This window comes from Scyliorhinus canicula, chromosome 16 (genome assembly GCF_902713615.1).
Source record: "Scyliorhinus canicula chromosome 16, sScyCan1.1, whole genome shotgun sequence".
NCBI classification, from domain to species: domain Eukaryota; kingdom Metazoa; phylum Chordata; class Chondrichthyes; order Carcharhiniformes; family Scyliorhinidae; genus Scyliorhinus; species Scyliorhinus canicula.
In genome coordinates this window covers 25,237,884-25,264,234 of record NC_052161.1, presented here as the reverse complement: position 1 = coordinate 25,264,234, position 26,351 = coordinate 25,237,884, and the positions used below count along the sequence as shown (strand labels likewise).

General features: G+C 45.2%; 1 protein-coding gene across 7 annotated transcripts in view; it reads right to left on the bottom strand.

Moving 5' to 3' along the window:
* The window catches only part of ablim1b (actin binding LIM protein 1b), a 408,263-nt gene that overhangs the window by 166,188 nt on the left and 215,724 nt on the right, over nt 1-26,351 (bottom strand). For all 7 annotated transcript variants that reach the window (XM_038773460.1, XM_038773458.1, XM_038773461.1 and 4 more), the window contains exons 3-4: nt 10,112-10,295; nt 6,506-6,615 (exon numbers count right to left, since the gene is read on the bottom strand). In XM_038773460.1, the coding sequence (XP_038629388.1) occupies nt 6,506-6,615; nt 10,112-10,295 (294 nt within the window). The remainder of the gene's footprint in view (nt 1-6,505; nt 6,616-10,111; nt 10,296-26,351) is intronic.

Below are 26,351 nucleotides of genomic sequence, written 5' to 3'. Positions count from 1 at the left end.
CCATATTTAAAAAATATATATATCTTTTCTCCTCTCTTTTCTGAAGGCAGAAACTCTCACTGGGGTACAGCTCTGTGGGCATGGGATACCCCCCTGCCAACTCCCCTAAATAACCTGTTTGTCATATGTAACATTAGATACAGTGTCAATAGGATATTAAACAACGGAGAGCATTACACCCTGAGCCCAATCCTATCCTCCCCCAGTATCTGCTTTCTAATAGAGGTCAGGGCAATGACAAGAGTCTGTTTTTTTAACTATGCATTCATGCTATTGTTGTTGTGAAGAGTATTCTGTGCTAGCTCTCACCAAGACTAACTAACACAATCTAAATTCTGTTTCCGAACACGCGAAACAACTTGGAAGGTAAGAAAAACAGTTCCCCCTATTTGCAATGTTTTTCCATTATTGACATGAAATTCACAGGCTCTTAAGTGACACCAATGTGATACTAATATATTTCTCTGAAATTGATATTGCTGTTGTTTTACTGGAGATGCTTCCTGGACGGATGCTCCAAATGCCACGCACCAGTGTGTCTCACAGTCATTAACACTGGTGATTGAAAGCAGCACATTCAATGTTGCAGAGAGAGAGCAAGGAAGAGAGAGACAGCGAGATAGAAAGTGAGAGCTCTGGAGAGCTAGAGCAAGAGGCAGGCAGAGAGGCAGGCAGAGAGGCAGGCAGAGAGGCAGACAGAGAGAGGTAGACAGAAAGACAGAGGGCACAATTTACCTAAATGGGGACTAAGTCCCATCGCGAGCACATTTAGCCCCATGTTTCCTGGTGTTCGCAGCGCTGAGAACCACCCCACTGTTTAACGCACCCCTGGTTAGATACTGGGCCTCAGCGGGGAACGCATGCCGAAGGCCGCACATAGTCCACTTTTCTACACTGAGGGCCTCCGCTCGCTGGAACTTCTCGGTGCAGCAGAAGATCGCGATGCCATTTTAAAATGGTGTCCAAATCTCTAAAGCCTCCACTCAATCTCCAACCCCCCCAAAGCCCCAACTCACTACGAGGGGTAGCCAGGCCCCCCTCAACACCCGTGCAGGACACCCCAGCCTGATCGTTGAAAAATAATAGTTTGGCAGTGCCAGCCTGGCACCCTGGCTGTGCCACTGCCAGGGTCCCAGGTAGACCCGGCGGTGCCATCCTGCCCAGAGGGAAAGCACCTGAGGACCCCTGATCCCCTGGGAGACCCCCCACAAGCACCCTACCATCTGGTCCCCGTTTGTGGAGACCAGTACTGAACAGTGTTCGCCCGAGGTCTCTGAGGAGAAGAGGATAGATCCCAATGTCGCGGGTGCCTCGGGAATCTGCATATTAAAGTGAGACTAGCTGTCTCGCTCTAATATGTAGATATGCCAGATGGTGATCCCGCCCACAGTGGGCAGGATTCACATCAAAACGTCTCATGGGATCGCGTTAGATCTCACTGGGTGTTGTGAGCCGGGTAGATCCCAGGAGTGGGGTCTCCTGGCTTCTTTCAGCCACATTGAGCCACGGCACGCTGCCGTTCAGGTGCAATGTGGTCGAGAGAGAGCGGCAGAGAGAGTGTCTGAGAGCAAGACAGCGAGAGACAGACAGAGAGAGCGAGATATGACAGAGAGACAGACAGAGAGAGAGATAGACAGAGAGAGAGAGAGAAAGAGACAGTGGGACAGACAGAGTCATAAAGTGTGAGTGTGATCTATCTATGAGTGAACACACAAGATTTAGGCCACAGATCTACAATTGCAATTGTTTTAGACAAGCTTTTTTCTAAGTAGGAGACACAGATACTGGGCTGGATTCTCAGGCACCCTAAGCTCCGTGTTTCTCAGAGGCACGGCATTCCTTGGCAGTGGCATTCATTACTCCCGCTGCTTGTCAATGAGATTTCCCACTGAATTCACCCCATGCTGCCGGGAAACCCGCAGGCAGGGATGCACTTCCAGCGGGAACTGTGAATTGCAACGGCCAGAGAATTCCAGCCACTGGATAGCACGAAAACATTGACATGATAATTTCCATATACGAACCTGATGTAAATTGATGTCCATAATTCTCTACGTTGTAACAGTTACTGCAGTTCCAAAGTACTTCAGTGTTTGGGAAATGCTTTGGAATGGCTAGTAAATGTAGTATTGTGGAAAATACATGACACGTTTCCACCATTAGGGGGTGCAATTGCTTGTCCTTCATGCAGTACAGAATGATGTGGAATGTAAGTTTGAGTCAAAACTCATGTTCCATTTGTGAACAAAATTCTCTGGAAGCTTTTCTGGTGTAATATTAAAAATTGTCAGTCGGAAACTGTGTGCATACAGACTGGAAAAATATTTTAACCAATTTGATTTGGGGAATGTGCAACGAGACCTGGGTGCCCTCGTACACTAGTCACTGAAGATAAGCATGCAGGTTTAGCAGGCAGTAAAGAAGGCAAATAGTATGCTGGCCTTCATTGCGAGAGGATTCGAGTACAGGAGCAGGGATGTCTTGGTGCAATTATGCCAGGCGTTGGTGAGGCCACACCTGGAATATTGTGTGCAGCTTTACTTTGAAAAAAACATGGAGGAATAGAATCATAGGACCGTTAATTCGTTTAACAACAAGAGGAAAACATTTATTAAACATTAAAAGTTGTATTAATACTCTTTTATTCCACCCTTAGCATAACAATTACACACGGTTTTAGGATTACCACGGATTATAAAGTACATATTAAACTACAATGGACTCATTAACACAAAGTTCCTTTTAAGGACACAAGATGACTCTGCTCAAATACACTCTCCACTCTGAACCCAAGTTAGTGTCTGTGGTTTTCTCCTCAGAATACCCCCCCCAATTGAATGCCACATGAGAGTTCCCAATCTTCACTTCCAAAAACATGCTTTAAAATTTGCTCTCATAAGTATGCTTTCTCTTGGTGGTTTGCATTCTAAATTCCAGTCCAGGATTTTCAAATTACACTTTTAAACAAAGCTTTTACTCCACTTTTAACAGTGCATCCAGGCCAGGATTTTACACCAACTCTTTTTAGGTTTCCTTTGTCTTAACTACTTTTATACGAACTCCGAGATCGAGCCAATTATTTCCTTAATGATTTCAACTCACGTTCCACAGGCTGCAATAAAATCTCACAAACCTGCCTGAAAATCACTTCAGATATCTTTCTGGCATCTGAGACCTCTTCTCAGCTCTGTCTGTCTTTACTGAACAGTGCTCTGTTCTAGTACCTTTAAGTTCAAGCTTCTTGAAAAATTCTCTTAATTTCCTTAACTAGCTGCTCTTTAGATCTCTGCAGTTGTTTCCTTAACTATTATTCCATGGTATGGCTTTTCTTCTGGCAAGGGTGAGAGATCTGTTCCTCTCAAGCCTCCTAAACCAGCTTCTTCTAGCGGAGCCGTGAGAGCTGCCTTCCCTCTCGCTACCTCCAACTGCAATCAAATTAGCTAAACTAAAACTTAAAAGCTTTTCTACCTGACAAGGCCCCAGCTGCTCAGCAACACCCACATGATTGCGCCTTTTATTTATTCTTCACACCATGGCCCTCTCTCGGCACAATATAAACACAGTGGGAGCTTAACCAATCCCCACGCATACAAATACCTTTTTCCAGCATGAATCTAACTATAGGTTTTACCATTCCAAGCACAGAAACACTAAATTAAACCCACTTAAAACTATATCTTATTTCTGTTTACCAATACAAATGCAATTCCCTTAAAACTATCTTTGTTTTCCTAACACATTAATGAGGTCCTTTCATCCTCTGTTAAACCACAAGGTTCCTAATGTATGCACAACTACTTCAATATATTTTCACCATATAACAAATTTGTCCAATAATTGTGCAAAAACTTATTTAAGAAAGAAGAGCATGTTCGGTACATTGAGAAGATCAGGAAGTGTCTCTGGAGAGACAAATCGAATGAATGCTTAAGGTTGATGATCTTTCATCAGAAGTTCACATGAGAGGTCACTGACCTGAACGTTAATCCTCTGCTGCCCGACATGTTGAGCCTTTCCAGCATTTTCTGTTTTCATAGAATCAATAGTGCAGAAGTAGGTCATTCAGACCATCGAGTCTGCACCGGCTCTTGGAAAGAGCACCCTACTTAAGCCCATGCCTCCACCCTATCCCCGTAACCCCACCTAACCTTTTGGACACTAAGTGGCAATTTATCATGGCCAATCCACCTAACCTGCACATTTTTGGACTGTGGGAGGAAACTGGAGCACCCGGAGGAAACCCATGCAAACATGGGGAGAAAGTGCAAACTCCACACAGACAGTCACCCGAGGCCAGAATTTAACCTGGGTCCCTGGAGCTGTGAGGCAGCAGTGCTAGCTACTGTGTCGCCGTGCCGCCCTTGTAATAAAAATTTAAAGTGGCCAATTATTTTGTTCCCCAATTGAGAGGCAATTTAGCGTGCCCATTTTTGGGTTGTGGGGGTGAGACCCACGCAAACACGGGGAGAATGTGCAAACTCCACATGGACAGTGACGCAGGACTGTGTTTGAACCTGGGTCCTCGGCGCCGTGAGGCAGCAGTGCTAACCACTGCATCACCGTGGCGCCCCATTTTAGAGAGCCATCATTTGTGGTATTTTGTTTTTCCTGTTACATTACGCAGTTCCTTATGTTAAAGAAATAAAGAAACAGTAGCAAATCATCTTGAAAAAAAGATGTAAGGCAGCAAAGAAATGAGATTATGTTCACTAGAATGTTCAGTGATATGAACTTTGCCCTCAAGCCTTCTGTCCCCAACAATGATTTAGTCATTTTGGTTTGCAGATATTGGCCTCATCAATGTAAACTTTACACTGTACGTTTGAATATGATTGGTTTAGTGTACAGTAGTGTAGGGGCTTTGTCATTGGGCCCATTATCCAGATACCTGGACCAATGATTCAACAAATTCCACTGCAGCAGGTATGGAGGGAAGATCTTATGAGGAAAGGCCGAAGGACTTAAAGCTGTTTTCGTTAGAGAGAAGAAGGTTAAGAGGTGACTTAATTGAGGCATACAAGATGATCAGAGGATTAGATAGGGTGGACAGTGAGAGCCTGTTTCCTTGGATGGTGATGGCTAGCACGAGGGGACATGGCTTTAAATTGAGGGGAGATAGATATAGGACAGATATCAGAGGTAGGTTCTTTACTCAGAGAGTAGTAAGGGCATGGAATGCCCTGCCTGCAACAATAGTGGACTCGCCAACATTAAGGGCATTTAAATGGTCATTGGATAAACATGTGGATGATAAGGGAATAGTGTAGATGGGCTTTAGAGTGGTTTCACAGGTCGGCACAACATCGAGGGCCGAAGGGCCTGTACTGTGCTGTAATGTTCTATATTCTATGAATTTAAATTCAGCTCATAAATCTGGAATAAGGTGGGCAGCACGGTGGCGCAGTGGTTAGCATTACTGCCTCACGGCGCCGAGGTCCCAGGTTTGATCCCGGCTCTGGGTCACTGTCCGTGTGGAATTTGCACATTCTCCCTGTGTTTGCGTGGGTTTCACCCCCACAACCCAAAAGATGTGCAGGCTAGGTGGATTGGCCAAGCTAAATTGCCCCTTAATTGCAAAAATGAATTGGGTACTCTAAATTTATTTTTAAAATAAATAAATAAATCTGGAATAAGGTGACCATGCCATACTGCATGGCTTCAAAAATCAATCTGACTCACAAATATCCTTCAAGAAATGAAATCTTTCATTTTTATGCAGTCTGACCTTCTTATGAGTCCATCAGTGTGGTGATTCGATCATAATTGCCCTGTGAAATGATGCAGCAAACTGTTCAGTTCAGGGCAATTGGGGGTGGGCAACAAATGCAGGCATTGACAGCAATGACCACATTCTATGAATGAATAAAAAATTAGGTATTGTGAAGACCTGACACGTTATATTTAGTGGTTACACAGCGACAACTTGTTTCAACAGAATTTCAAAAATGACAATTTGAAATTTGCCAGTATGTGACGTAGATTATTATTAGATACAAGATCAGTAGCGGAATTCTCCATTGTCGGTGGGATCCTCCAGCCCACCGGCAGCGCACCCATGCCTGCGAATTTCCTGACGGCGTGGCATGGCCATAATGTGAAGCCCATTGGCCGGCTGTGGAAACGGAGAATCCCGCTCCAGAAGTTCCAGTAACGAGCATCTGGAACATGCAAAATCTACTGAATGACGAATAAATTTAATGGCAAAGCAGCCATTTTCTCCCATTGATCTGAGCAGCATTTACTAATCTTCCTGGGATAAGGTACTGAAAAGTCAAGTGACGCAATTATTAAATCGCAGCTAGTTAGCAAACACTAATCTTTTAACTCATGTCCGTACTTAGGACCACTGAGCATGAGGATTCTGTGCAGTTCACAGAGTGAAAACTATCAGCCTGAACCTAAGTTTCCAGAAAGTCATGTGAATGTCACATGCAACCAGCTGGAAGCATTGTCATGAATTTCCTATTACTATCGGAAATTTTGCTGAATTTCTATGTGTACTCACTGTTGCTACTAACAATCTCCTTGGGACTGGAAGACTTTGGCTGGGCACAGTGCTCACACAGGCAGTCTTTTCCATTGAAAGTCACACGGTCCCCCGCTGGGAAAGGGCGCCTGGAAAACAGGAAGAAAAAGCGTTATTGTCAATTACTGAAAAGCAGAGTGCAGCTAAATGAAAATGCTACTGGAGTCAAAATGTGATACGCAAGAGAATTGAAGACTGGCATTTATATGGCACCTTTCACATCCTCAGGGCATCCCAAACTGCTTTGCAGGCAGTGAAGATCTGTTGAACTGTAGTCACTGTTGTAATATAGGAAATGCAGCTGCCGATCTGTGCACACAGCAAGCATCCACCAACAACAATCTGATATGCCAAATCATTGGTGGCATCATCATTTACAATGATAAGGGAAGGTTCGGTTCTGGTTTCCTCATATTGCAGCAGAAGAACTCAATTCCCTGTTATCACGGAGTCAGCTGTGGACTCTTCTTTCCCCCAATAAGAGAGCAAGATGCTATCTCGCGAATAAAGACAACTATCACTATCAGCACTGGAGGTCAGGACAAAAAGTTAATTTGTCATTCTTCTTAAGTTGGACAATGATACTATACAACAAATGAAAAAATTAGAATTGTTTTTGCAAAGATACTAAGCGTTTTTTAAATGCATTGTGAAAATTTATATGGGTGCTTGATTTTAATTTAAAAAATGAAACAAACCAATATGCCACAAGTATATTGATTAATATTATCAAACAAAATTGACTTGCCCCAATGCGCCCATGATAGCCCGCCCTCTCTTTCCCTGTTTGGGGCCCTTACGTTAAGGGCCACTTCCCACCTGGCTGCAATTTTGAGACTGTGAGAGGCGGTTCCCTCTCCCCAAAATTTGCCACCTGGCCACTCTCGGGTGTCTCCTCATAACCTTTCTAACATGGCGCCTCAGCCCTCAGCCCAGGCCTCCATCCTGTCCCCGCCCTGAGACCCCCATATTTACCTTTGTCTGCGGCGCCCCTCACTAGAGCCTGTAGTCTCAGCAGTAGTCATCACTCCCAGTGGCACTGCTGGGGTACAGAGCTTCCAGCCAATCAGATTGTTCAGCAGCTCTCTGTCGCATTTCCAGCTGATTAACACTGCACAGAGCTGCTGACATTAGTGGGGATAGGTTCTCTCTTGACTTTCTGAGTGGCGGGCCAGAGCAAACTTACCATCTATGGGCAGCACGGTAGCACATATGGCTAGCACTGTGGCTTCACAGCACCAGGGGCCCAGGTTCGATACCCCGCTGGGTCACTGTCTGTGCGGAGTCTGCACGTTCTCCCCGTGCCTGCATGGGCTTCCTCCGGGTGCTCCGGTTTCTTCCCACAGTCCAAAGACGTGCAAGGTTAGGTGGATTGGCCATGCTAAATTGCCCTTAATGTCCAAAAAGGTTAGGAGGGGTTAGTGGGTTATAGGGATAGAGTGGAAGTGAGGGCTTAAGTGGGTCGGTGCAGACTCGATGGGCCGAATGGCCTCCTTCTGCACTGTATGTTCTATGTATCTATGTATGTACCTGGAAAATCCTGGCCATGCAGTTTACTACAGCAAATTCCACTGTGACTGGAAAACTAAATCAGTGAATCTTGCTGAACAGTTCGTGCCTGACAATATAATCCTAATGAGCATTCTAGATACCAGCTGTATATAATTCAACATCTTGCAATTTGTTTTTGCATATAAATCAATTCCTTAGTTTCAGAATTGCAATTTAGACTAAAAAAAAACATGTTTTATCAGTATAATTCGTATTGACAGACCTAGATGCGAGCAGCTCATATACCAGGTGTACAGCGGTTATCGATGATATACATACAGAACCAGATGAGTGACAGAGCTTCAAATATATAGCCTGGTTCAACATGTGCTAATGGGTAAGTTACATATTCTTCACTGACCGGATAAATCCAACTGATTTTAACTATTGTCAAGATCCCATCCAAAGCCTGTGGGGGGGTGGTTGGGAGAATGGGATGGAGGATGCTGGATGGTCACTATCAGGGATTGCAGGAACGGTCCGCTGTACTCGGCTAAGTGGCTGGGAAGAGGTTCGGGAGGCCTTCACAGCCAGAAGCCCGGGAGGGGAGGCCTACATTTCCCTTAGGCCCACAGAGAATATTAGAAAAAGGAAACTGGTTAGGGTTAGGGTTAGGGTTAGGGTTAGGGACCCTCTTTATCTCTTCTGGACTCTTTATGGACTTTTTCTGCCCTTGCCCCCCCCCCCCCGATAGTTTGACTTCTGCTAAAATCAGAAAGTCACAGGAAGGCAGCAGGTAATTCCCACAGATAATCTTGAGGCCCATCCACTCAGTTTCTGCCTGACATTTTTGAATATTACATTATAGAAAGGGCATTTGACAGCAGCTGAGGCCATATCACTGAATGTATTCAAAGCTGCGAGACAGATTTTTCGGCTGGATTCTGCGCAGCTCCGCGCCAAAATCGCAATTGGTGCGGGGGTGGAGAATCAAAGTTTACGACGGGATCGGGCCCAGCACCACTCCGGCGATTCTCCGGGCCCCAAGTATCCGTGCATCCGTGCATTATGCCGCGCGGCTGGGGGGCCATTGCCAGAGGCTTGGCCAGCGATACTCCGCTCCCAGCAGGCTGAGTTGCCGACGGCGAGGTTCTAACCATGTATGGCCAGTCGGGAACCTCGCGTGGCAGCTACTTACTCAGTCCGCGGCCGCCCTGGTGGGGGGGGGGGGGGGGGGGGGGTGGAGGGATCGAGCACCGGGGGGGGGGGTGGGGCAGCGATCGGACCAGAAGGATCCTCGAGTACGCAGCCGATCGGGGAGGCCTAGTTTGTTGGTGTTGGTCCGAGTCCGCCATGGCGCTCGGTGTGGCCGCTGGAGGCCGCCTCCATGCGCATGCGTGGACTCGGAACCGGAAGTGCGGAGGTCCATATCCGCAGCCAAAGCTGTATGAAGCACTCCGGGTCCTTGCTGGACCCTTGAAGGTAAGTGAATCGGGTTGTTTTTTTTCTCGGAAAATCGGGAGTGCAATACCTACTTTTTTACGCCAGCGTGGGGACAAAGCCCCATTTTGGGAGAATCTCGCCCTTCATCTACAAAGGAATCAAGGGTTATGGAGACAGGTAGGAAGGCAGAGTGGAGACTACCATCAGATAAGTTGAGATTTTATTGAATGAAGAGCAGTCTGAATAGACTGAATGGCTGACTCTTGCTCCTATTTCCTATGATCCTTTGAACTGTTGGTCGAATGAATTGGGATATCCCTTCTGTTTGGACAGTCAGTGACTGAAGACCATCAATTTAACATTATTGTCAGGAGTGAGGAGAGAAGGTGGGAGAAATGTTCTCATGCAGGGCTTTGTTGGAGCATGGAATGCCTTGTCACTGGGAACAGTTAGGATTAAAGGAAAATTTAGATATATATTTGAATCAAATCGAAACAGGGCAAAGTGAAGACAACAGGACAGTGAAATCAGTTTCTGATTGCTCTAGGAATGCAGAGCATGGTTCTAAGTGACAAGAACATTTCTAAATGAATAGCTCTTATGAGGTTTTCAGTTTCTTTCAATCATATTTTTTTCAGGTGTAGTACTTACTTGCATATGGAGCAAACAAAGCATTTGGGGTGGTAGGTCTTCCCCAGCGCCGTGACGACCTCCCCCTCCACAAACTCTCCACAGCCCTGGCAACGTGTTCCGTACAGCTGCTGGTAGTCCAGGGTACAAAGGTAATCACTGTTCTTCATGAAAAATCCACCTTTGGCCAGGTCGCAGCCACAAACTGTGAAGCAAACACAAATACAATGGACGTGAGGTCTTTAAATTATTATTATAATTATTATTATAAATCAGCAACTTCAGAACAACCAAACTCGCATATGGGGCTCCAGTCGGTAATATGCCAGTTGTAGTCGTCCTGCTTCTGAGTTTAACTCCAGCCCAAATTCATGAAACTTCCTCTCACTGATAGCTGGGAGACAGCTGTGCACCATGGAACAATCTAAAGTTCAGTCAATGTTTAGTTATTCCCGTTTCTGAGATTCTCAAGATTACAAAATAACCTGCCGCCCTGAATGACATACCCAAGTGGAATAGACTCCGAGAGAAGGCTCTTGATTTCGGGCTTAATTGACCTATTTATAAGGGAGCTTGAATGATGTCTGTTGAGAAAGGGGAATCGACAGTTATAGAGATACCAAGCATTGCTTTTCCCGATCTGAAGTTCCTTATGTAGCCATTGCAAGACAATTTCACGTACTTTACAAATTCCTTACTGATTAGCAGTCAATAAAGCAAGTTGCACTGCCAATTTTAAAAAAAAATTGTTCATGGGATGTGATGTCGCTGGGCTGGGCCAGCATTTATTGCCCATCCCTGAGTGCATTTAAGAATCAACCACATTGCTGTTGATCTGGAGTCACATGTAGGCCAGACCAGGTTCGGGTGACAGATTTCTTTTCCGAAAGGACATTAGTGAACCGGGTGGGTTTATACGACAATTGACAATAGTTTTGTGGTCATACATTAAACTTTTTAATTTCAAATTTTGTTAATTAAATTCGAATTTCACCCCCTGCCATGGCGGGATTTGAACCCAGTTCCTGGGTCTCCGGATTTTGCTTCACTTTAGGTTTCTGAATTGTTCACACCATTAATGATCAATGATGAACAGAAGAAGCTTTATTCAGCAACGATTACACATTAAATATTGAGCTGTTTTGCTGCAATGCCAGTGGAACACGGAGTATATCTTTCGGATAAGAAAGTACTTACGGAATTCTGGCAGAAACACCATTGGCTGCATATGTTGGACTGTCTTTTATCTTGACAAATGCTGGCTGACCTGTTTGTTGTATATTTCCAACATGTGTGGATACAGATTCAGAGATTTGAACAGACTGAATCTCAAATGACGTACAAGTGTTGGTCTGTTTTATTTTAAACTAATTGGGTGGGTTATGAAAATAAACCCCCATGTTTAAAGACTATTAAATAAACTCACCGGGAAAGCTGAGGATTCTATTAACAATGATCAATTTGTCGTATAAAAGCACCATACAAAATTCAATATTCATCAGAGATGCTAGATTGGCTTATTTTTTTAACCAGTTACAACATTAGTTTTGTTGTAAATGTTTAAAATTGGTTTTATTCCCCAGTAGTTTCTCCAGAGGTATTTTCTTACGTCACATCAATGCAAAGGTACTTTAAATGGTAACAGTCTACCCAGTAACGCTATGAATAATAATCAATCAGTTGACTACAGGCAGGAGACAATCATGATTCTATAAGGTTAAGCAAACAATGTCAAGCATGTTCTTTTTCAGTCCGCAGGCCTCAATGCTGCATTTATTTAAATGTATTAAATGACAATTTTACTACGTTTCGACACTTATTTTCATTAGTTATACATTTTAAATCTGCCTGTACCATGCTGTTATAACTTTAAAGTGATGCCTTCTTCCTCAGAGAATGCCATTGAGAGAACCTGTTCAGTGTACCTGCACAGGCAATGTTGATGGAAATGCAGCCTAACCCTTGGCACATTAGTATAATGTGGGCTTCTGAGGATATTTCTGCTTCTGAGTTACTTGTATCAGTAGCACAGACTAATACCCATATTCCGCCAACTTTTACATGGGTAGAACTAGCTAAACCAGATAGTGCCTGCTGGGATGGTAGACCTGGCAATCAAAACCTTTAAATGGAAATAGCCTAAAGATTTCAAATGATAGGGCTGTGACGACTTCCTTTGTCAGCTTGTTGCAATGTGGGACTGATTTGGGAAGAAAGACTGATGATACACTATCTTGGAAACAAATGAGATGGAATTCTCCATCGGCGGTATCCTCTGTTCCGCTGACAGTGCTCCCAAATCCATGGGTTTCCCGACAGTGTAGGGTGGCCACAATGGGAAATCCCATTGGCCGGCTGCCAGAAGTTGCCAAACTCTGTGTGGAGTTTGCATTTTCTCCTCATGTCTGCGTGGGTTTCCTCCCACTGCTCCGGCTGTCTCACAGTCCAAAGATGTGCATGTTAGCTGGGTTGGCCGTGTTAAATTGCCCCTTAGAGTCCAATGATGTGCAGGTTAGTTTATGGGGTTACGGGGATAGGGCTGGTTGTGAGGGGGTGTGCCTAGATAGGGTGCTCTTTCAGAAGGTCGGCACAGATTCGATGGGCCGAATAGCTTCCTGCACTGTAGGGATTCTATGTTTCACTTTGGAGTTGTGTGCTGAATGTGGAATCCCCATTGAAGATTGTTTTTAAGATTACTTCCCCCTCTCCCCCAGGTATGGTTGTGCATCTCCCTGGTCCAGAATTTAGAGAGATTCGGGTTAAATCATTCAACTTTTTGTGCAAACTGCTGATCTGCAAAATCCACAGTTTTCAAACTCAGGGGACATATGGTCATGAGTGTCCTTGCAAAAAATTAATGATTGCTATGGGAAGAATAAAAACTGTGTCTACGGCTATGTCTCTTATCTCTCCTGTCTGTACAAATGTGCCATGTTTTGTAATTTGTTGAAATATAATCTAATTTTACTATTGTCCAGAATTATACTTTGCTCAATTCTAGTTCAATATTAAGTTTGCTTGTTTGGAGTTTTCTCTTTCTTAGCTCCCTTTCCTTAGAAGGAGTGGTGTTTAATTTGGGATAGCTTTACAGTTAGAACTCTTGTCTTCAAGATTGTGCCATCAGCTGTGAAAACAGATTAAGCTTGTGCAAAGAATAAAAGCAGGGGATGGAGACAAAGTCCCTTGTGCCTGGACCCAGAACTTGCTGAACTTGCTGAACCTAAGATTGGGTGGATTTTTCCGCAGCTCTTTATTTTGGGGGCACAAGCTCGAGTAGAGCGGATCAGGCCATTCTCAGCGTAGAAGGCCAAGGAGGAAGTCAGACACGTGTACAAACATACACAAGAAAGTATGACCAAAAGGCCCCCCCTTCTACACAAGGTTCAACAGAGTAATATAGCTGTAGATACTGTAATGTATAAATTCTCACTTACGCCTAAATAAAATAACTGCTACCAAAATGGAGTCAGCTGTGAATTCTTGAGCAGACAATCTAAAGGGGATTGACATCTGTGTTGAGGTTTTGGCCGAATCTTCCACACAAAAAAAATTGGCTAATTTCTGCCTCCAAAATGTTGCATTATATAGCACCTTTCATGACCTCAAGGTGCCCCAAAGTTCTTTGCAACCAATAAAGAACGAAAAAAGTGCAAAACCTGGAAATCTATAACAGAGTAGTCAATATTTGAAAGAGAAAAGTTTAATAAGTTCTGTTCCCGGCAGCCGAAGGCAATCATTAACCTTTTCTTTTTGAGAAGCTGGCAGACTTGCTGTATGTTTTCAGCATTCTCCGTTTCTGGTTACACACAGAGCTTCAGTGTGTTATTGATGTGACAACCCCAACATTGGATGTTGTGGGTAACCTCATCCTGATTTTCATTAATGATAGTTCCACTGCCCTTGGCCATCTGCTGTTCCAGTCATCAAAAGTAATGGCCCTGATATCCTCTTTTTACCAGTGATTAGACAGTCTGGGAAGCATTAGCTTAAACAAATTATGAATGTGGATATTATGCCCATTTATTATTTTAGTTCCAAACCAACTCTCAGATTTTGGCTTCACAAACTCCAGTTTGAAGTCGCCTTTATGCAGGGCTTTAATTAAACTGTCTCCATGGTTACAGTGAAGATTTTAAAGGCTAATCATGAATACCTGCTTGTACATAAATCAACTAGTTAGTCTTGAACTCAGATGCTTCGCATTTCTAGATCACCTGACCTATCCTTTTGTTCACTGAAGGTCAGCTGGGAAAGGTACTTTTTATTTTAAGATACACATTCTGGCCTTGGTCGAAATCCTGAAACTCTCTTGCTAACAGCGCTGTGGTGGTACCTTCAACATTGCCTCAGTTCAAGAAGATGGCTCATCACAACCTTTTCGAGGGCGATTAGGGACAGGCAATAAATGCTGACCTTGTCGATGATACAAAAATTCGAGAGCAGTGACCCCCTTGCCTCTTGATTCGTGCCACCAAGCTTAGAAGCCTGACATCTGAGACTCACCCCACTGTTTGACTTTGAACTATCTTGGTACTGCTTGACTTTGACACTGTGGCGAGTTGATGTTGCTCAGTGTTAACACTTGATGGCCAATGAGTGCCATAGGCATTAATCTTAGGAATGTGATGGCACAATTGTTTTCTCCTTCAGTGAGAGGAAGAGTAAGTAGTTAGTCAGGCTGGATAATTCAGAGAGCACGTTGCTGTCATCCTTCTTTACTTAAATCGCATGGACCATAGGTTGATCCCTTCCACTCCCCCTGCCAGATATCCACCGAGATGGGTCCTCGTTTGAGGTCTCATCTGCCCAGTCAATTTGGCCCCACTCCATGGCTCCCATCATAAAGGCTGCTCCCATCACATCCTACCCCCACCACGTGTCACCCACACCCACACCCGCCCCAGCGTTAGACAACCCATCCCAGACTCCCATGCCACAGCCTGCATACTCACACAGCACAGACTGCAGACTTGCACGGCACTGACAGCAGAGTTCCAACAGACAGCAACTCTTTTTCACATTTTCTCCCAAATTTGCACTCAACAACAATAAAGAATAAGCGGTAACAAATATAATGTCAATCCCCGTATCAACAACAACAATCCCACCCTCCCACCAACCCCCAAACAGCTGCCCGCATGTTAACATAAACAAATAACAAAAACGAATCAGGAGTCACCCATTGTCACCATTAGCACACAGCCCCCCTCCCCCCAACCCTCCCAACACCCCCCCAACTAATGTTCGATGTTATCCAATTCTTGAAAGTGCACAATGAATAACACCCAATAACCCCTCTATCCTTCTCCTCAGTTCAAACTTAACCTTCTCAAGAGTCAACATTTCCAACAGGTCCCCCACCACGCCAGGGCACAGGGTGGAGAGATTGCTCTCCATCCCAACAGGATTCGCCTTCTGGCGAAGGCTACAACATCTGTCTCCGCACCCATTTCCAACCCCGGTTGGTCCGACACCCCGAATATGGCCTCCTGAAGGCCCGGGTCCAGTTTCACGTGCACCACTTTAGGGATTACCCTAAAAACCTCCTTCCAGTAATCCTCCAGCTTTGGACAGGACCAAAACATATGAACGTGATTTGCGGGGCAAATCTCCCCCCCCCCCCCCCCGCAACGTTCACACGCATCTTCTACCCCCTCAAAGAAACAAACAGCTACTCTAACAGCAACTCTAACTACTTTATTATACAACCCTAAAACCACTTCTTCACTTACTAGGCTGACACCCCTCCAGATAATTTCCTTTATTTGGTCACACACTTCAAATGCTAGTCTTCTCCTCACATGGTCAATCTTCCTGAAGTGCAATGTCCACCAGAGGAGACGTCTGCTCCACCAGAGGGGCATTCTCCTTCTGTCATGAGAGACGCCAAGGTTGGCAGCATATTGGCAATGCCAGGTTAATGGTAAAATCCCTCCAGTGTTGTGCTAGAATTTGGTGAAGTGCCACACAGAAACAACATTCCGGCATCTTCTCTGCCTCCCTAATCCCAGAGAGTCAGGCTCTTTGTGAGGATCTTCAGTATCGCTTAGCCGGTTCCTACTTCCACATTTGGCTGTTTTCAGCTCTTCCACCTTGTTAATTGCCTCTCAGCAATTGGAATATCATTTCCTGCCTCCTCTGTCTTTTCATTCTAACCAGCAGCTTGCTCATATTTCAGTTTCGGATCTGGGGGAAAGAAAATCATCGACAAGCAGGAGGTGAAGTGGCATTTTCCATTTTCCAGTTGTTAAAAAACCTGCTGCGCCTTTCCTGGATTTTTTGGTTTGATGTCAAATTTCCAGCATTTGCATTTTTTCCCTTTTAGTACAAGGGGCTGAACAATCCGAGTCAATATGAACACACAGATTCTTTGATACACTTTTAAGTAGAACCAGGCACCTTCTAAAAGCCGTCACCGTCAGTCTCCAGGGAAGATGAAATTCTCAAGCTGACTCTCCAATTTAATGTTTTAAAGGCCACAAATAAAACCGGCAGCTGATGTCGTTCACATTCCTGCAGAATATTTATGGAAAATGTGACGAGGAAGAAGACATGATCATATCTGACCAAGGTAGGCTAGTTTCCTCTCTGTTCAGCCTAGTCTAACCAAAATGAAATCGATCTGAATTTGCTGGGCACAGTCAAGTCCATCCCACACAGCACAATGCCGTTGAAGATTTGTCACTGAAAAACTCTCCACCAGCTGAGATACTAGGGGCCTTCACTGGGAAAACCATTGATCCAATATCCAATGACAGACATTGTGAAGAGAACTGCAATGATTAGTAACGATGCTCTCCTTGTCTCATCTTCCATCCAACACTAATCAGCTCTGCATGTTCGCCTGGGAAATGATGACAAGCAGGACAATTCAGCATGCTCTCGAGAAACAAAATAGATGAAAAAGCTTCATTCAAATTTACATTTCTCCCATTCATGATTTCCACAGATAATTCAGTTGGATGACCTTGTGGATCTTTATGTCATGTGTACAGGGCCACATAATTATGTAAAAACATAAATAAATGTGACATTTGAGCCCTTAATGATGTAACAAAATGCTTTTTTAAGAACTGCATACTGATATTTTGGGGAAGGTTTTGTACTCTCCTTGGTCCCGTTTTCCGCTTGAAATGGAGAGGCAGCGAAACTCAATTCCTAATTCTCACCATCTTCCCACAACAAGCCAACCAGCAACAGTACTGAGGACTTGTGTTCCAGATATAGCCCTAGCCAAGTTGCTCCGGTACAGCTACAACACTGGCACCAACCCGGAAAAATGAAATATTGTCCATATTTGTACTATCCACAAGAAGCAGGACATAGCCAACCTGGTCAATTACTCTGCCCCAGTCCACTCTCGATCATCAGCAAAGTGACGGAAGGGATTGTCAATAGTATTATTAAGTGGCATTTACTCAGCAATATCCTGTTCACTGACACTCAGTTTGAGTTTGTCCAGGGAAAGTCCATTTCTGACCTCATTACATCCTTGGTCCAAATATGGACAAAAGGGCTGAATTCAAGAGGTGAGGTAAGGGCGACTTCCCTTGACATCAAAGTGGCATTTGACCGAGGGTGGTATCAAGAAGTCTTCGCAAACGTTGAGTCATGGGGAATCAGGGGAGGAAATTGTTACTGGTTGGATTCATATCTAGAAGAAAGGAAGGTGACTCATCATAAGGTCAGTAGTCAGGTTGTCGAAGGTCAATTATCTTAGTCTTGGGACATCGCTGCATGGGTTCTTCCATCATGATGTCAGTAGTGAGGATGTCTGCTGATGATTGCACAATGTTTAACACAATTTGTGACTCCAAAGATACTAAAGCAGTCCATGTCCATATGCAGCAAGACCAGCTCAGCATTCAAGCTTGGGCTGATAAGTGGCAAATGACGTTCACACCACACAAGTGCTAGGCAATAATTATCTCCAACACGCGAGAATTTAACAATCTCCCCTTGACAGTCATTGCTACCATAGCTGAATTCCCCAAGATTAACAACCTGGGTGGTTACTATTCGCCTGAAACTAGGTGACTAGGGGCTTTTCATAGTAACTTCATTCCAGAGTTAATGTATTCCTACATGTGATAATCAAGATTATTATTATTAAATGGACAAATCACGCAAATACTGTGGCTGCAAGAAGTCAGAAGTTGGGATTTCTAAGGCGAGTTACTCATCTCCTGACTCTCCAAAGCCTCCCACCATTTACATGGCTCAAGTCAGGATGCGGCAGAATAGTCTCCATTTGCCTGAATGGGTACCGCTCCAACAACACTCAAGAACAGTGACGGGCAACCTAGGCTAGTGGGACTCATGAATCATTGTCCTTCGTACCAGTGGGTTGCACGGTTGAAATCAGGATGTTCACTAACTATAACCCTTGAATAACGTTGAATACATTTAATACACATCAAATTTGTTTTTTTGTTCATGGGACGTGGGCATGGCAGGCTGTGCCCATCCCTAATTGCCCTTGAGGGGGCAGTTATGCAGGCATTTTTTGCCCATCCCTATTTGAGGGGGCAGTTCAGAGTCAATCACAATGCTGTGGGTCTGGAGTCACATGTAGGCCAGACCAGGTAAGGATGGCAGATTCCCTTCCCGAAAGGACATTAGCAAACCAGATAGGATTTTACGACAATCGGCAATGGTTTCCTGGTCACCATTAGACTTTTTAATTCCAGATTTTTATTGCATTTCACCATCTGCAGTGGCGGGATTTGAACTTGGTTCCCCAGAACATTTCCTTGGGTCTCCGGAATGCTGCCAAGCGTCAATACCACTGTGCCACCCCCTCCCCTTAAATATTTCATTATAAGTTATATAAAATGTTTAATTATTCATATATTGATAGAACTCATCAATTTCAAGTGGGACAAACAAAATAAATATTTTCGCTTGATTGGACACACAGCTCTCACAAGTCAATATTTGTGCATGCACTTCACTTCACAGGCTCTTGCTTTATGTGTGTATCACTTAAGTCATGCTGCAGTGGATGGAAACCAGTGGAGTGTGGCAACTCTGCGCATGGGCAACGGTCAGCAAAACGTCTCGTGGGCCGCACTCAAAATCCTGATGAGTGGCACGTGGCCCCAGGGCTGCGGGTTGCCCACCACTGCTCAAGAAGCTCGATGCCATCCAGGAAAAAGCGCCCGATTAATTGACACTCCATCCATCATCTTAAACATTCACTCCCTCCACCACCGACACACAGTGATAGCAGTTGTACCATCTACAAGAAAGTAAGGTGGCCCGGAAGGCACGGTGGGACAATGGTTAGCACTGCCACTTACCAGCGCCAGGGACCAGGGTTCAATTCCGACCATGGGTCGCTGTGTGGCGTTTGTATGTTCTCCCTGTGTCTGGGTGGGTTTCCTCCGGGTGCTCCGGTTTCTGCCCACATTCCAAAGATGTGCGGGTTAGGTGAATTGGACATGATAAATTGCCCCTCCATGGGTAGCGTGCTCATTAGAAGAGTCGGTGCAGACTCATTGGGCTGAATGGCCTCCTTCTGCACTGTAGGAATTCTATGATTCTAAGCGCTACAGCAACTCACCATGGCTCCTTAGACAGCAGCTTCCAAATCCACAACCTGTACCACCTTGAAGGACAATGGCAGTAGATGCATAGGAACACGACCTTCTGAGAATTGCCCTCCAAGTCACGCAGATTGCTGTCTTGAAACTATATCGCCGTCCCTTCACTATCAGTGGGTCAAATCCCTGGAACTCCCTTCCCAATAACACAGTGGGTGGATCTACACCCCATGACCTGCAGTAGTTCAAGAAGGAGGCGCACCAACTCCCAAGGGCAATGAAGGATGGGGAAAAAATGCTGGCCCAGCCAGTGATGCTCACACTCCGTGAAAGATTCTTAAAAAATAAAAACAATTAAACTAGATTTGAAACGGGTGGCCTATGTTCAAACTAAAAGAGGGAGGGATCTCACTGGTCAATGAAGGGCGGCACCGTGGCACAGTGGTTAGCACTGCTACCTCCCAGCACCAGGGACACGGGTTCAATTCCGACCTCGGGTGACTGTTGGTGTGGGGTTTGCACTTTCTCCCCGTGTCTACGTGGGTTTCCTCCCACAGTCCAAAGATGTGCAGGTTAGGTGGATTGGCCATGGTAAATTGCCCCATAGGGTGGGGTTACAGGGCGGGGGATTGGGCCTAGGCAGAGTGGTGATTCGAAGTGTTGGTGCAGATTCAGTGGGCCGAATGTCCTCTTTCTGCACTGTAGGGATTCTATGATTCTATGAATGAAAAGCATATCCCGGACATAGGTAGGTAGCCCACACCGATTTTCTTCGAAATTAACTTTCTGGATGGATAAATGCTAAAAGCACAGCCAGAAACGTGCTAAATGTCAGCGCTTATCATGAATTGGAATGCAGCCCCATGAAAGACGTTTGTGTGATTTTACATACACCAAATCTCACAAACAAAATTTTGTTGCAAACAGATGTCAACAAGCAGCATCTCTCTCCTGCTGTGTGAAATATTTAAACTGAGACACCACAACGCTTCTGCACCTTTATTAATATCCTGCAAAGGTTTCCTAAAGAACTGCACAAATAAGAGATCAAAAGAAGTTCAGGAAATATAGATAAGCCTTGTCCAATTCTGCAACTGCAAACAATATGCAAACTAAGCTACCCAACAACTTGGAATAAAGTGACACATTTAAAAGACGTATTTTTGGCTCAGAACTTTGCAAACGTCAGAGCAGCTGGAGCTAATTGAAATAATGAAACGCGTCACAAGATTTTACAATCCTGAGTTTTAGTCAGGTTCAACAGTTACACAGCGATATCCATTTCAATGTTTCTGCAGGGCAGCTGGATAAGTACCAGAAGGGAAAAGGAATAGGAAGATGCGTTGATAGTATTCAATTAACTGGTATGGGAGGGGACTTGTGGTATCGGCCAGTTGGGTGGAATGGCCCATTTCTGTGCTTTCCATGTAATTCCATGTTTCTGATCTTTTACTTAAGTATTTCAAAGATTCCCGCTAGAAGTCTGCTCTCTTGGATATGGAGGTGGCACAGTGGTTAGCACTGCAGCCTCACAGTGCCAAGGATCCGGGTTCAATTCCAGCCTTGGGTGACTGGCAGGAGTTTGCACATTCTTCCCATGTCTGCGCGGGTTTCCTTTGAGTGCTCTGGTTTCCTTCCACAGTCCAAAGATGTGCAGGCTAGGTGGATTGGGCATGCTAAATTGCCCTTTAGTGTCCAGCTTTGGTGGGGTTACAGGGATGCATCGGACAGGGTGGGGTGCTCTTTCAGAGGGTCGGTGCAGACTCGATTCCACATTGCATCTGATGCTTTCACTCAGGTGAACATATATAAACCTGTCCTTTTCTTTGAAAAAGTCTTATTTGATAAGATCATATAATGATCTTGTCCTCATGTACTCACTTACTTGAAAAAAAATGTAATCTATCAAACTCCAGTTAGGCGCCGAAACAAGGTATCACCTGCTTGGTGTTCTTAGGCTAACTCCAGTTCTTAGACTGGTTTGGGATCAGTGAGTTCAATTACAAGGATAGATTGAAGAAGCTTTGGAAAGGATTAAAGCTTTCAAATCATAAACGCCGGGTCAGAATGCCCCATTGCTTTTGCATCTCAGATGGTGGTGGACGCCAAGAAAAAATACGCGCAAATTGAGAAAGAGGGGTTGGCCGTTGTAAAACAAATTCCACCAATATGTCCTCGGACATTCTTTCACCATTTTCACGGATCACAAGCCCTTATTGGGCTTATTTAAAGAGGACCGAGTGATTCTCCCCATCGCCTCCGCCAGGATCCAACGGCTTTTAGCCGCAAATGAGTACGCGTTGGAACACCGTTCTGGAGTCAAGATTCCGCAAACTGATTTGCTGAGTCTCCTCCCTCTCCCCAACAGGCCACCCGCATCGCCTTCAGCCGCCGGAGTCATCGCCGCCTCCATTTTATGGACTTCCTGCCGGTCACAGCATCCTGCATCCACGGCTGGACTCAAACAGACCCTGAGCTGTCCCGGGTGTGACATATTATCTGATATGAGGCCCTTGCCAGGTGACTTGAAGGCATACGCCAACAAGATCCCCGAATCAAGCATTGAGGGCGGGGTCATCCTGCGGTGGATCCCGTGTGTGGACATGCTCACTTTTGCAGGACCTCGACAACGGACACCCGGGGTGTCCAACAGGAAGATGCTGGCCCGAATCTATGTGTGGTGGCCAGGGATTGATATGGGCATTGAGAAGTTGGCCCAGCATTGTGTGCAGTGTCAACAAAACCAGAAACTGCCGGCGGTGGTGCCACTCCAACCATGGGATTAGTCCTTGGTCCCGCTTCCATATCGATTTCCTGGGACCATTTCAGGGAGCAATATTTCTCATCATCATGGACGCCCACTCAAAGTGGATGGATGATGACAGTTAGGGCCACCATAGAAAGACTGCGATAAACCTTCAGCACACACAGGATACTGGAGGTGCTGGTTTTGGACAATGGAACGGCTTTCGCACGAGGAGTTTGGGGCGGTCATAGCCTCGGACAGCATTTGACACTTGCATACCGCTCCATACTACCCAGTGTCACATGGATTAGCAGAGTTGGTGGTCCAAACTTTTAAACTTGGAATGAAGAAACAGACCTCACGTTCCTGGGAGACTTGGCCGGCACAATTCCTCTTCTGTAATGGGGGCCGTTGCGACAGAATTACTAATGGGTTGCCCCCTCCGCATCCGGTTGATTTTAGTTATCCTGGACATTGGCAGGAAGGTCCGCCAGGGCCAGGACAGGACTGAGGCTGGCGCAGGAGGACGTAAGCCTTTGCATACATTCGCCCTCGGGGATCCGGTGCACATGTAAACCTTTTGCAAGGGGCCCTATAGATCCCTGGCGTTGTGTTGGCTCAAACTGCACCAGTCGCATATTGGGTGAGGGCCCAAGGCCACAAGTCAAGTCGACATGTGGGCCATCTCTGCAGCCACATTCCCGACACCCAGTCCCGGGGGTTCCTGCTTGGGTCCGTCCACCACTTGCATTGCCGCCTCCGCTGTAGCCCCCGGTTGTGTGAGCTGTGGAGAGACCGGATTCGGATGTCAATGATGCTGAGATGCCAGAAAAGCTCCAGCCCAGTTGCGATTCCGACTCAGATATGAATGTGTTGCCACCACTGGGGCCCGTCACCCCAGCCCCCATGGCTGCCTTGTGTTTGCCAGCACAGCCAGGCCATCTGTGGGAAAATAACGCTCTCCGGCATGGTACACACCTCTAGATGACACAGGGTCGGCTCCCAGGTGTCATTCCTGGGTGAAGAAAACGAGGGTTTCCTTGGACCCATCCATGGAAATGGGCATTAATCCCGGACTAGCGTAGGGAGGAATGTTATAACCCCCGTGGAGGATGCAGTATAAGGACTATCAGATTCCCCGTGACCACTACAGAATATGAACTTCCCCAGTAACAGAGGGTGGGATGTCCCACATAAGAAGATGAGACCACACCTCCGTGCAGGTCGTGGAGAGAGACCCTTCGGGAAGTGGAGGTTATTGTACATTGAAATAAACCCAGCCTTTGTTTTCTACCTGCTTGTCTATGCATGCTACTTGGGAGGATTCTACAGCACAGATTTCCTGGCTCTATTTTTGGTAACACCGTGGAGAATTGTGGGCATAATTTCCCTCAGTTTCAGGAGGACAATGATTCCCAATGACTCATCACCTGAAAGCAATCTGGGAATTTATCAGGGGAAATGGTTAAAAGCTCTTTTCTATTATCCTTGTGCATTGCCTAGAATGTTTAATTACATATATCGTCTTTCAATCCTGCCAATTGCCATGTGATTCACTGCCTATTAACATCAAGGTTACATTATGTTCGGTCTATAATAAATTAGGAAAAAACCTTTAGTTCAGAGTCCAAGTTAGTAATTTCTTAAAACCATTTCTGACATCCAATATTCAACAGTCACTGTGGATCATATATACACATCGAAAACTGGAAATACTATCTGTAGAAGCTATCCGATGCTAAAAAATACTGTCCAGGTTTCACAAGTAAAGATTATCAAGGTCACTGGTCCACAGGTTCATTTCAGTTCTTTGTATTGCTGTGATTTGCTAGCATTCCCATTGGGGCTGAGGTCCCCAGTTCATGCTTTTCGGGCAAGTGTGCAGAATGCTGGGAATTGTGGCAAGTAACATAAAACCAGGAACAGCGGCTAGGATTTTCCTCCTTCGCCACGATCTGTACTGCAGCGGCAGAGAGCGTTTTGCCAGTGCCAGTGGCGGGATCTTCCGGTCCCGCCCTTGTCCCCATCCCACGCCACTGTAAAACCCGTGGAAGAGGTGCGCCATCGGTGGGACCGTAAGATCCCGCCAGAGTGAACAGCCAGAAAATCCCACCCAGTGAGTGAATTAAAGTCCTGTATAATTCAACAAACAGATCTTGCTCATTTTGACACAATCAGCCAGTTGTACAGTTCAATAAAACTGTTGTTTGTTGTTCATCCTTCAATACAAAGATGACAAAACATATCCGGTATTTGGTTGGGTTTTGGTGGGTAAGCAGGTGAATGCTAAGAATGCTATACAGCTGGAAGGTTCCTCTGAAAATAGGACAGGATACAACAGACGACTGAATTTAGAAGGAATTGCCGGCTTGGAATTTCTCTCTTTTCATTTTCTTCCTTGCTTTTGAAGGAGGCCATACCCCTTTTTCATTTGGTTGTGCCAGGTGTCAAGATCCTGGGTGAGCTTTCCCCAGGACTCAGAATGCCAAAGTGAAACCAGAGTGTCCTTAAAATGTTTCCCTTGACTACCCCAGACTCGAGCTCTCCATTGAAGATTTGCTTTGGTAAGCAAGTGACAAAAATTCTGGCTACATCACCAGTCCAGCCATTGTCTCAAACGGTGTGGATGCTTGGCATGCCAGCTCAGTAAGCACCTCAGTGTCAGGTATTTCATCCTGCTTATTCTTTCATGGGATGTGGGCATTGTTGACAAAGCCAGCATTTGTTGCTCATTCGCAATTGCCCTTGAACTGAATGGCTTAAGCCATTTCAGAGTCACCCATATTGCTGCACATCTGGAGTACAAGAAAATTCATGAAACAAATGGGCTTTTACAACAATTGATAAAAGTTGTTATTGTCACCATCAAGAGCTTTCGATTTATTGATTGAATTCAAATTCCACCAGTCGCTGTGCTGGGATTTGAACTCTGAGAATTAGCCTAGGCATCTGGATTACTAGTTCAGTGACATTACCACTGCGCCACCATCTCCTCCATGCCATCAGATCTTCAAGAGCTTCAGAAGGCAGCTCAAAGGAAAGTGATTGATTTTATGGTCAAGATGCTGGTACATAGTCCAATAGTCTGGCAGGACTATTGCTCAAGAGATTCAGTTTGGGCGACAGACCTCTTCATCCCCAGACTGATGTTTGAAGTCTGCCAAAGGACATCTTGCAGGTGTTCCATCATCAGACAGCTCATGAGAGTTTGCTGCGGAGATTATCAAACCCATCCGCTGCTGACATGTTCTGGCCATGGACGAAATTCTTGGGCTAGAGTTTGGGCATTGTGGTGTTGTATTCTATTGGTATTACGATATACTACAGGTATGGGGGTAGATTAGATTATCATTTAAAAAACTTTTTTAAAACTGGCTCCGCCCAGTAGGCGGAGTATAAATGTGTGTGCTCTCCGAACAGCAGCCATTTCGCCAGCTGCAGTAGGAGGCCGCACATCTCTGTGAAATATAGCCTCGATTACTCTCTATTCTAGTCTCGTCGTAATTGATAGTGTATCAGGCATTCCTCGAGCAGGCTGGTACATTACTTCAGTTTTCTTCATGTTAATCGTAAGGCTGAAGTTGTCACATACATTGGAGAACAGGTCCATGTTACATTGGAACAACCAGCTCTGAAACAGCAGCCAGCGGACAATCATTGGCAAAAAGGGAATTGCAAAGTATGTCATTGGAGACTCTGGTCTTCACCTGGAGTAGTCTGAGATTGGGCAGCTTCCTGACCATGCGCGAGCTAATTTTCACGCCAAGACCACCACCATTGGGGAGCATGGCAGAGAAAAATCATGCTGAAGAGGTTTGGTGCGAGCATGGCGTCCTGTTTAACTCCACTTGTGACTGGAAGTAGATCAGAAATCACTTCATCATTGGCAGCACAGGAAATCAGAACCATCAATAAAAGTATCAGTGCAAAGAGATTTGGATTTATTTGTCTGTGAAATAGACAACAATGC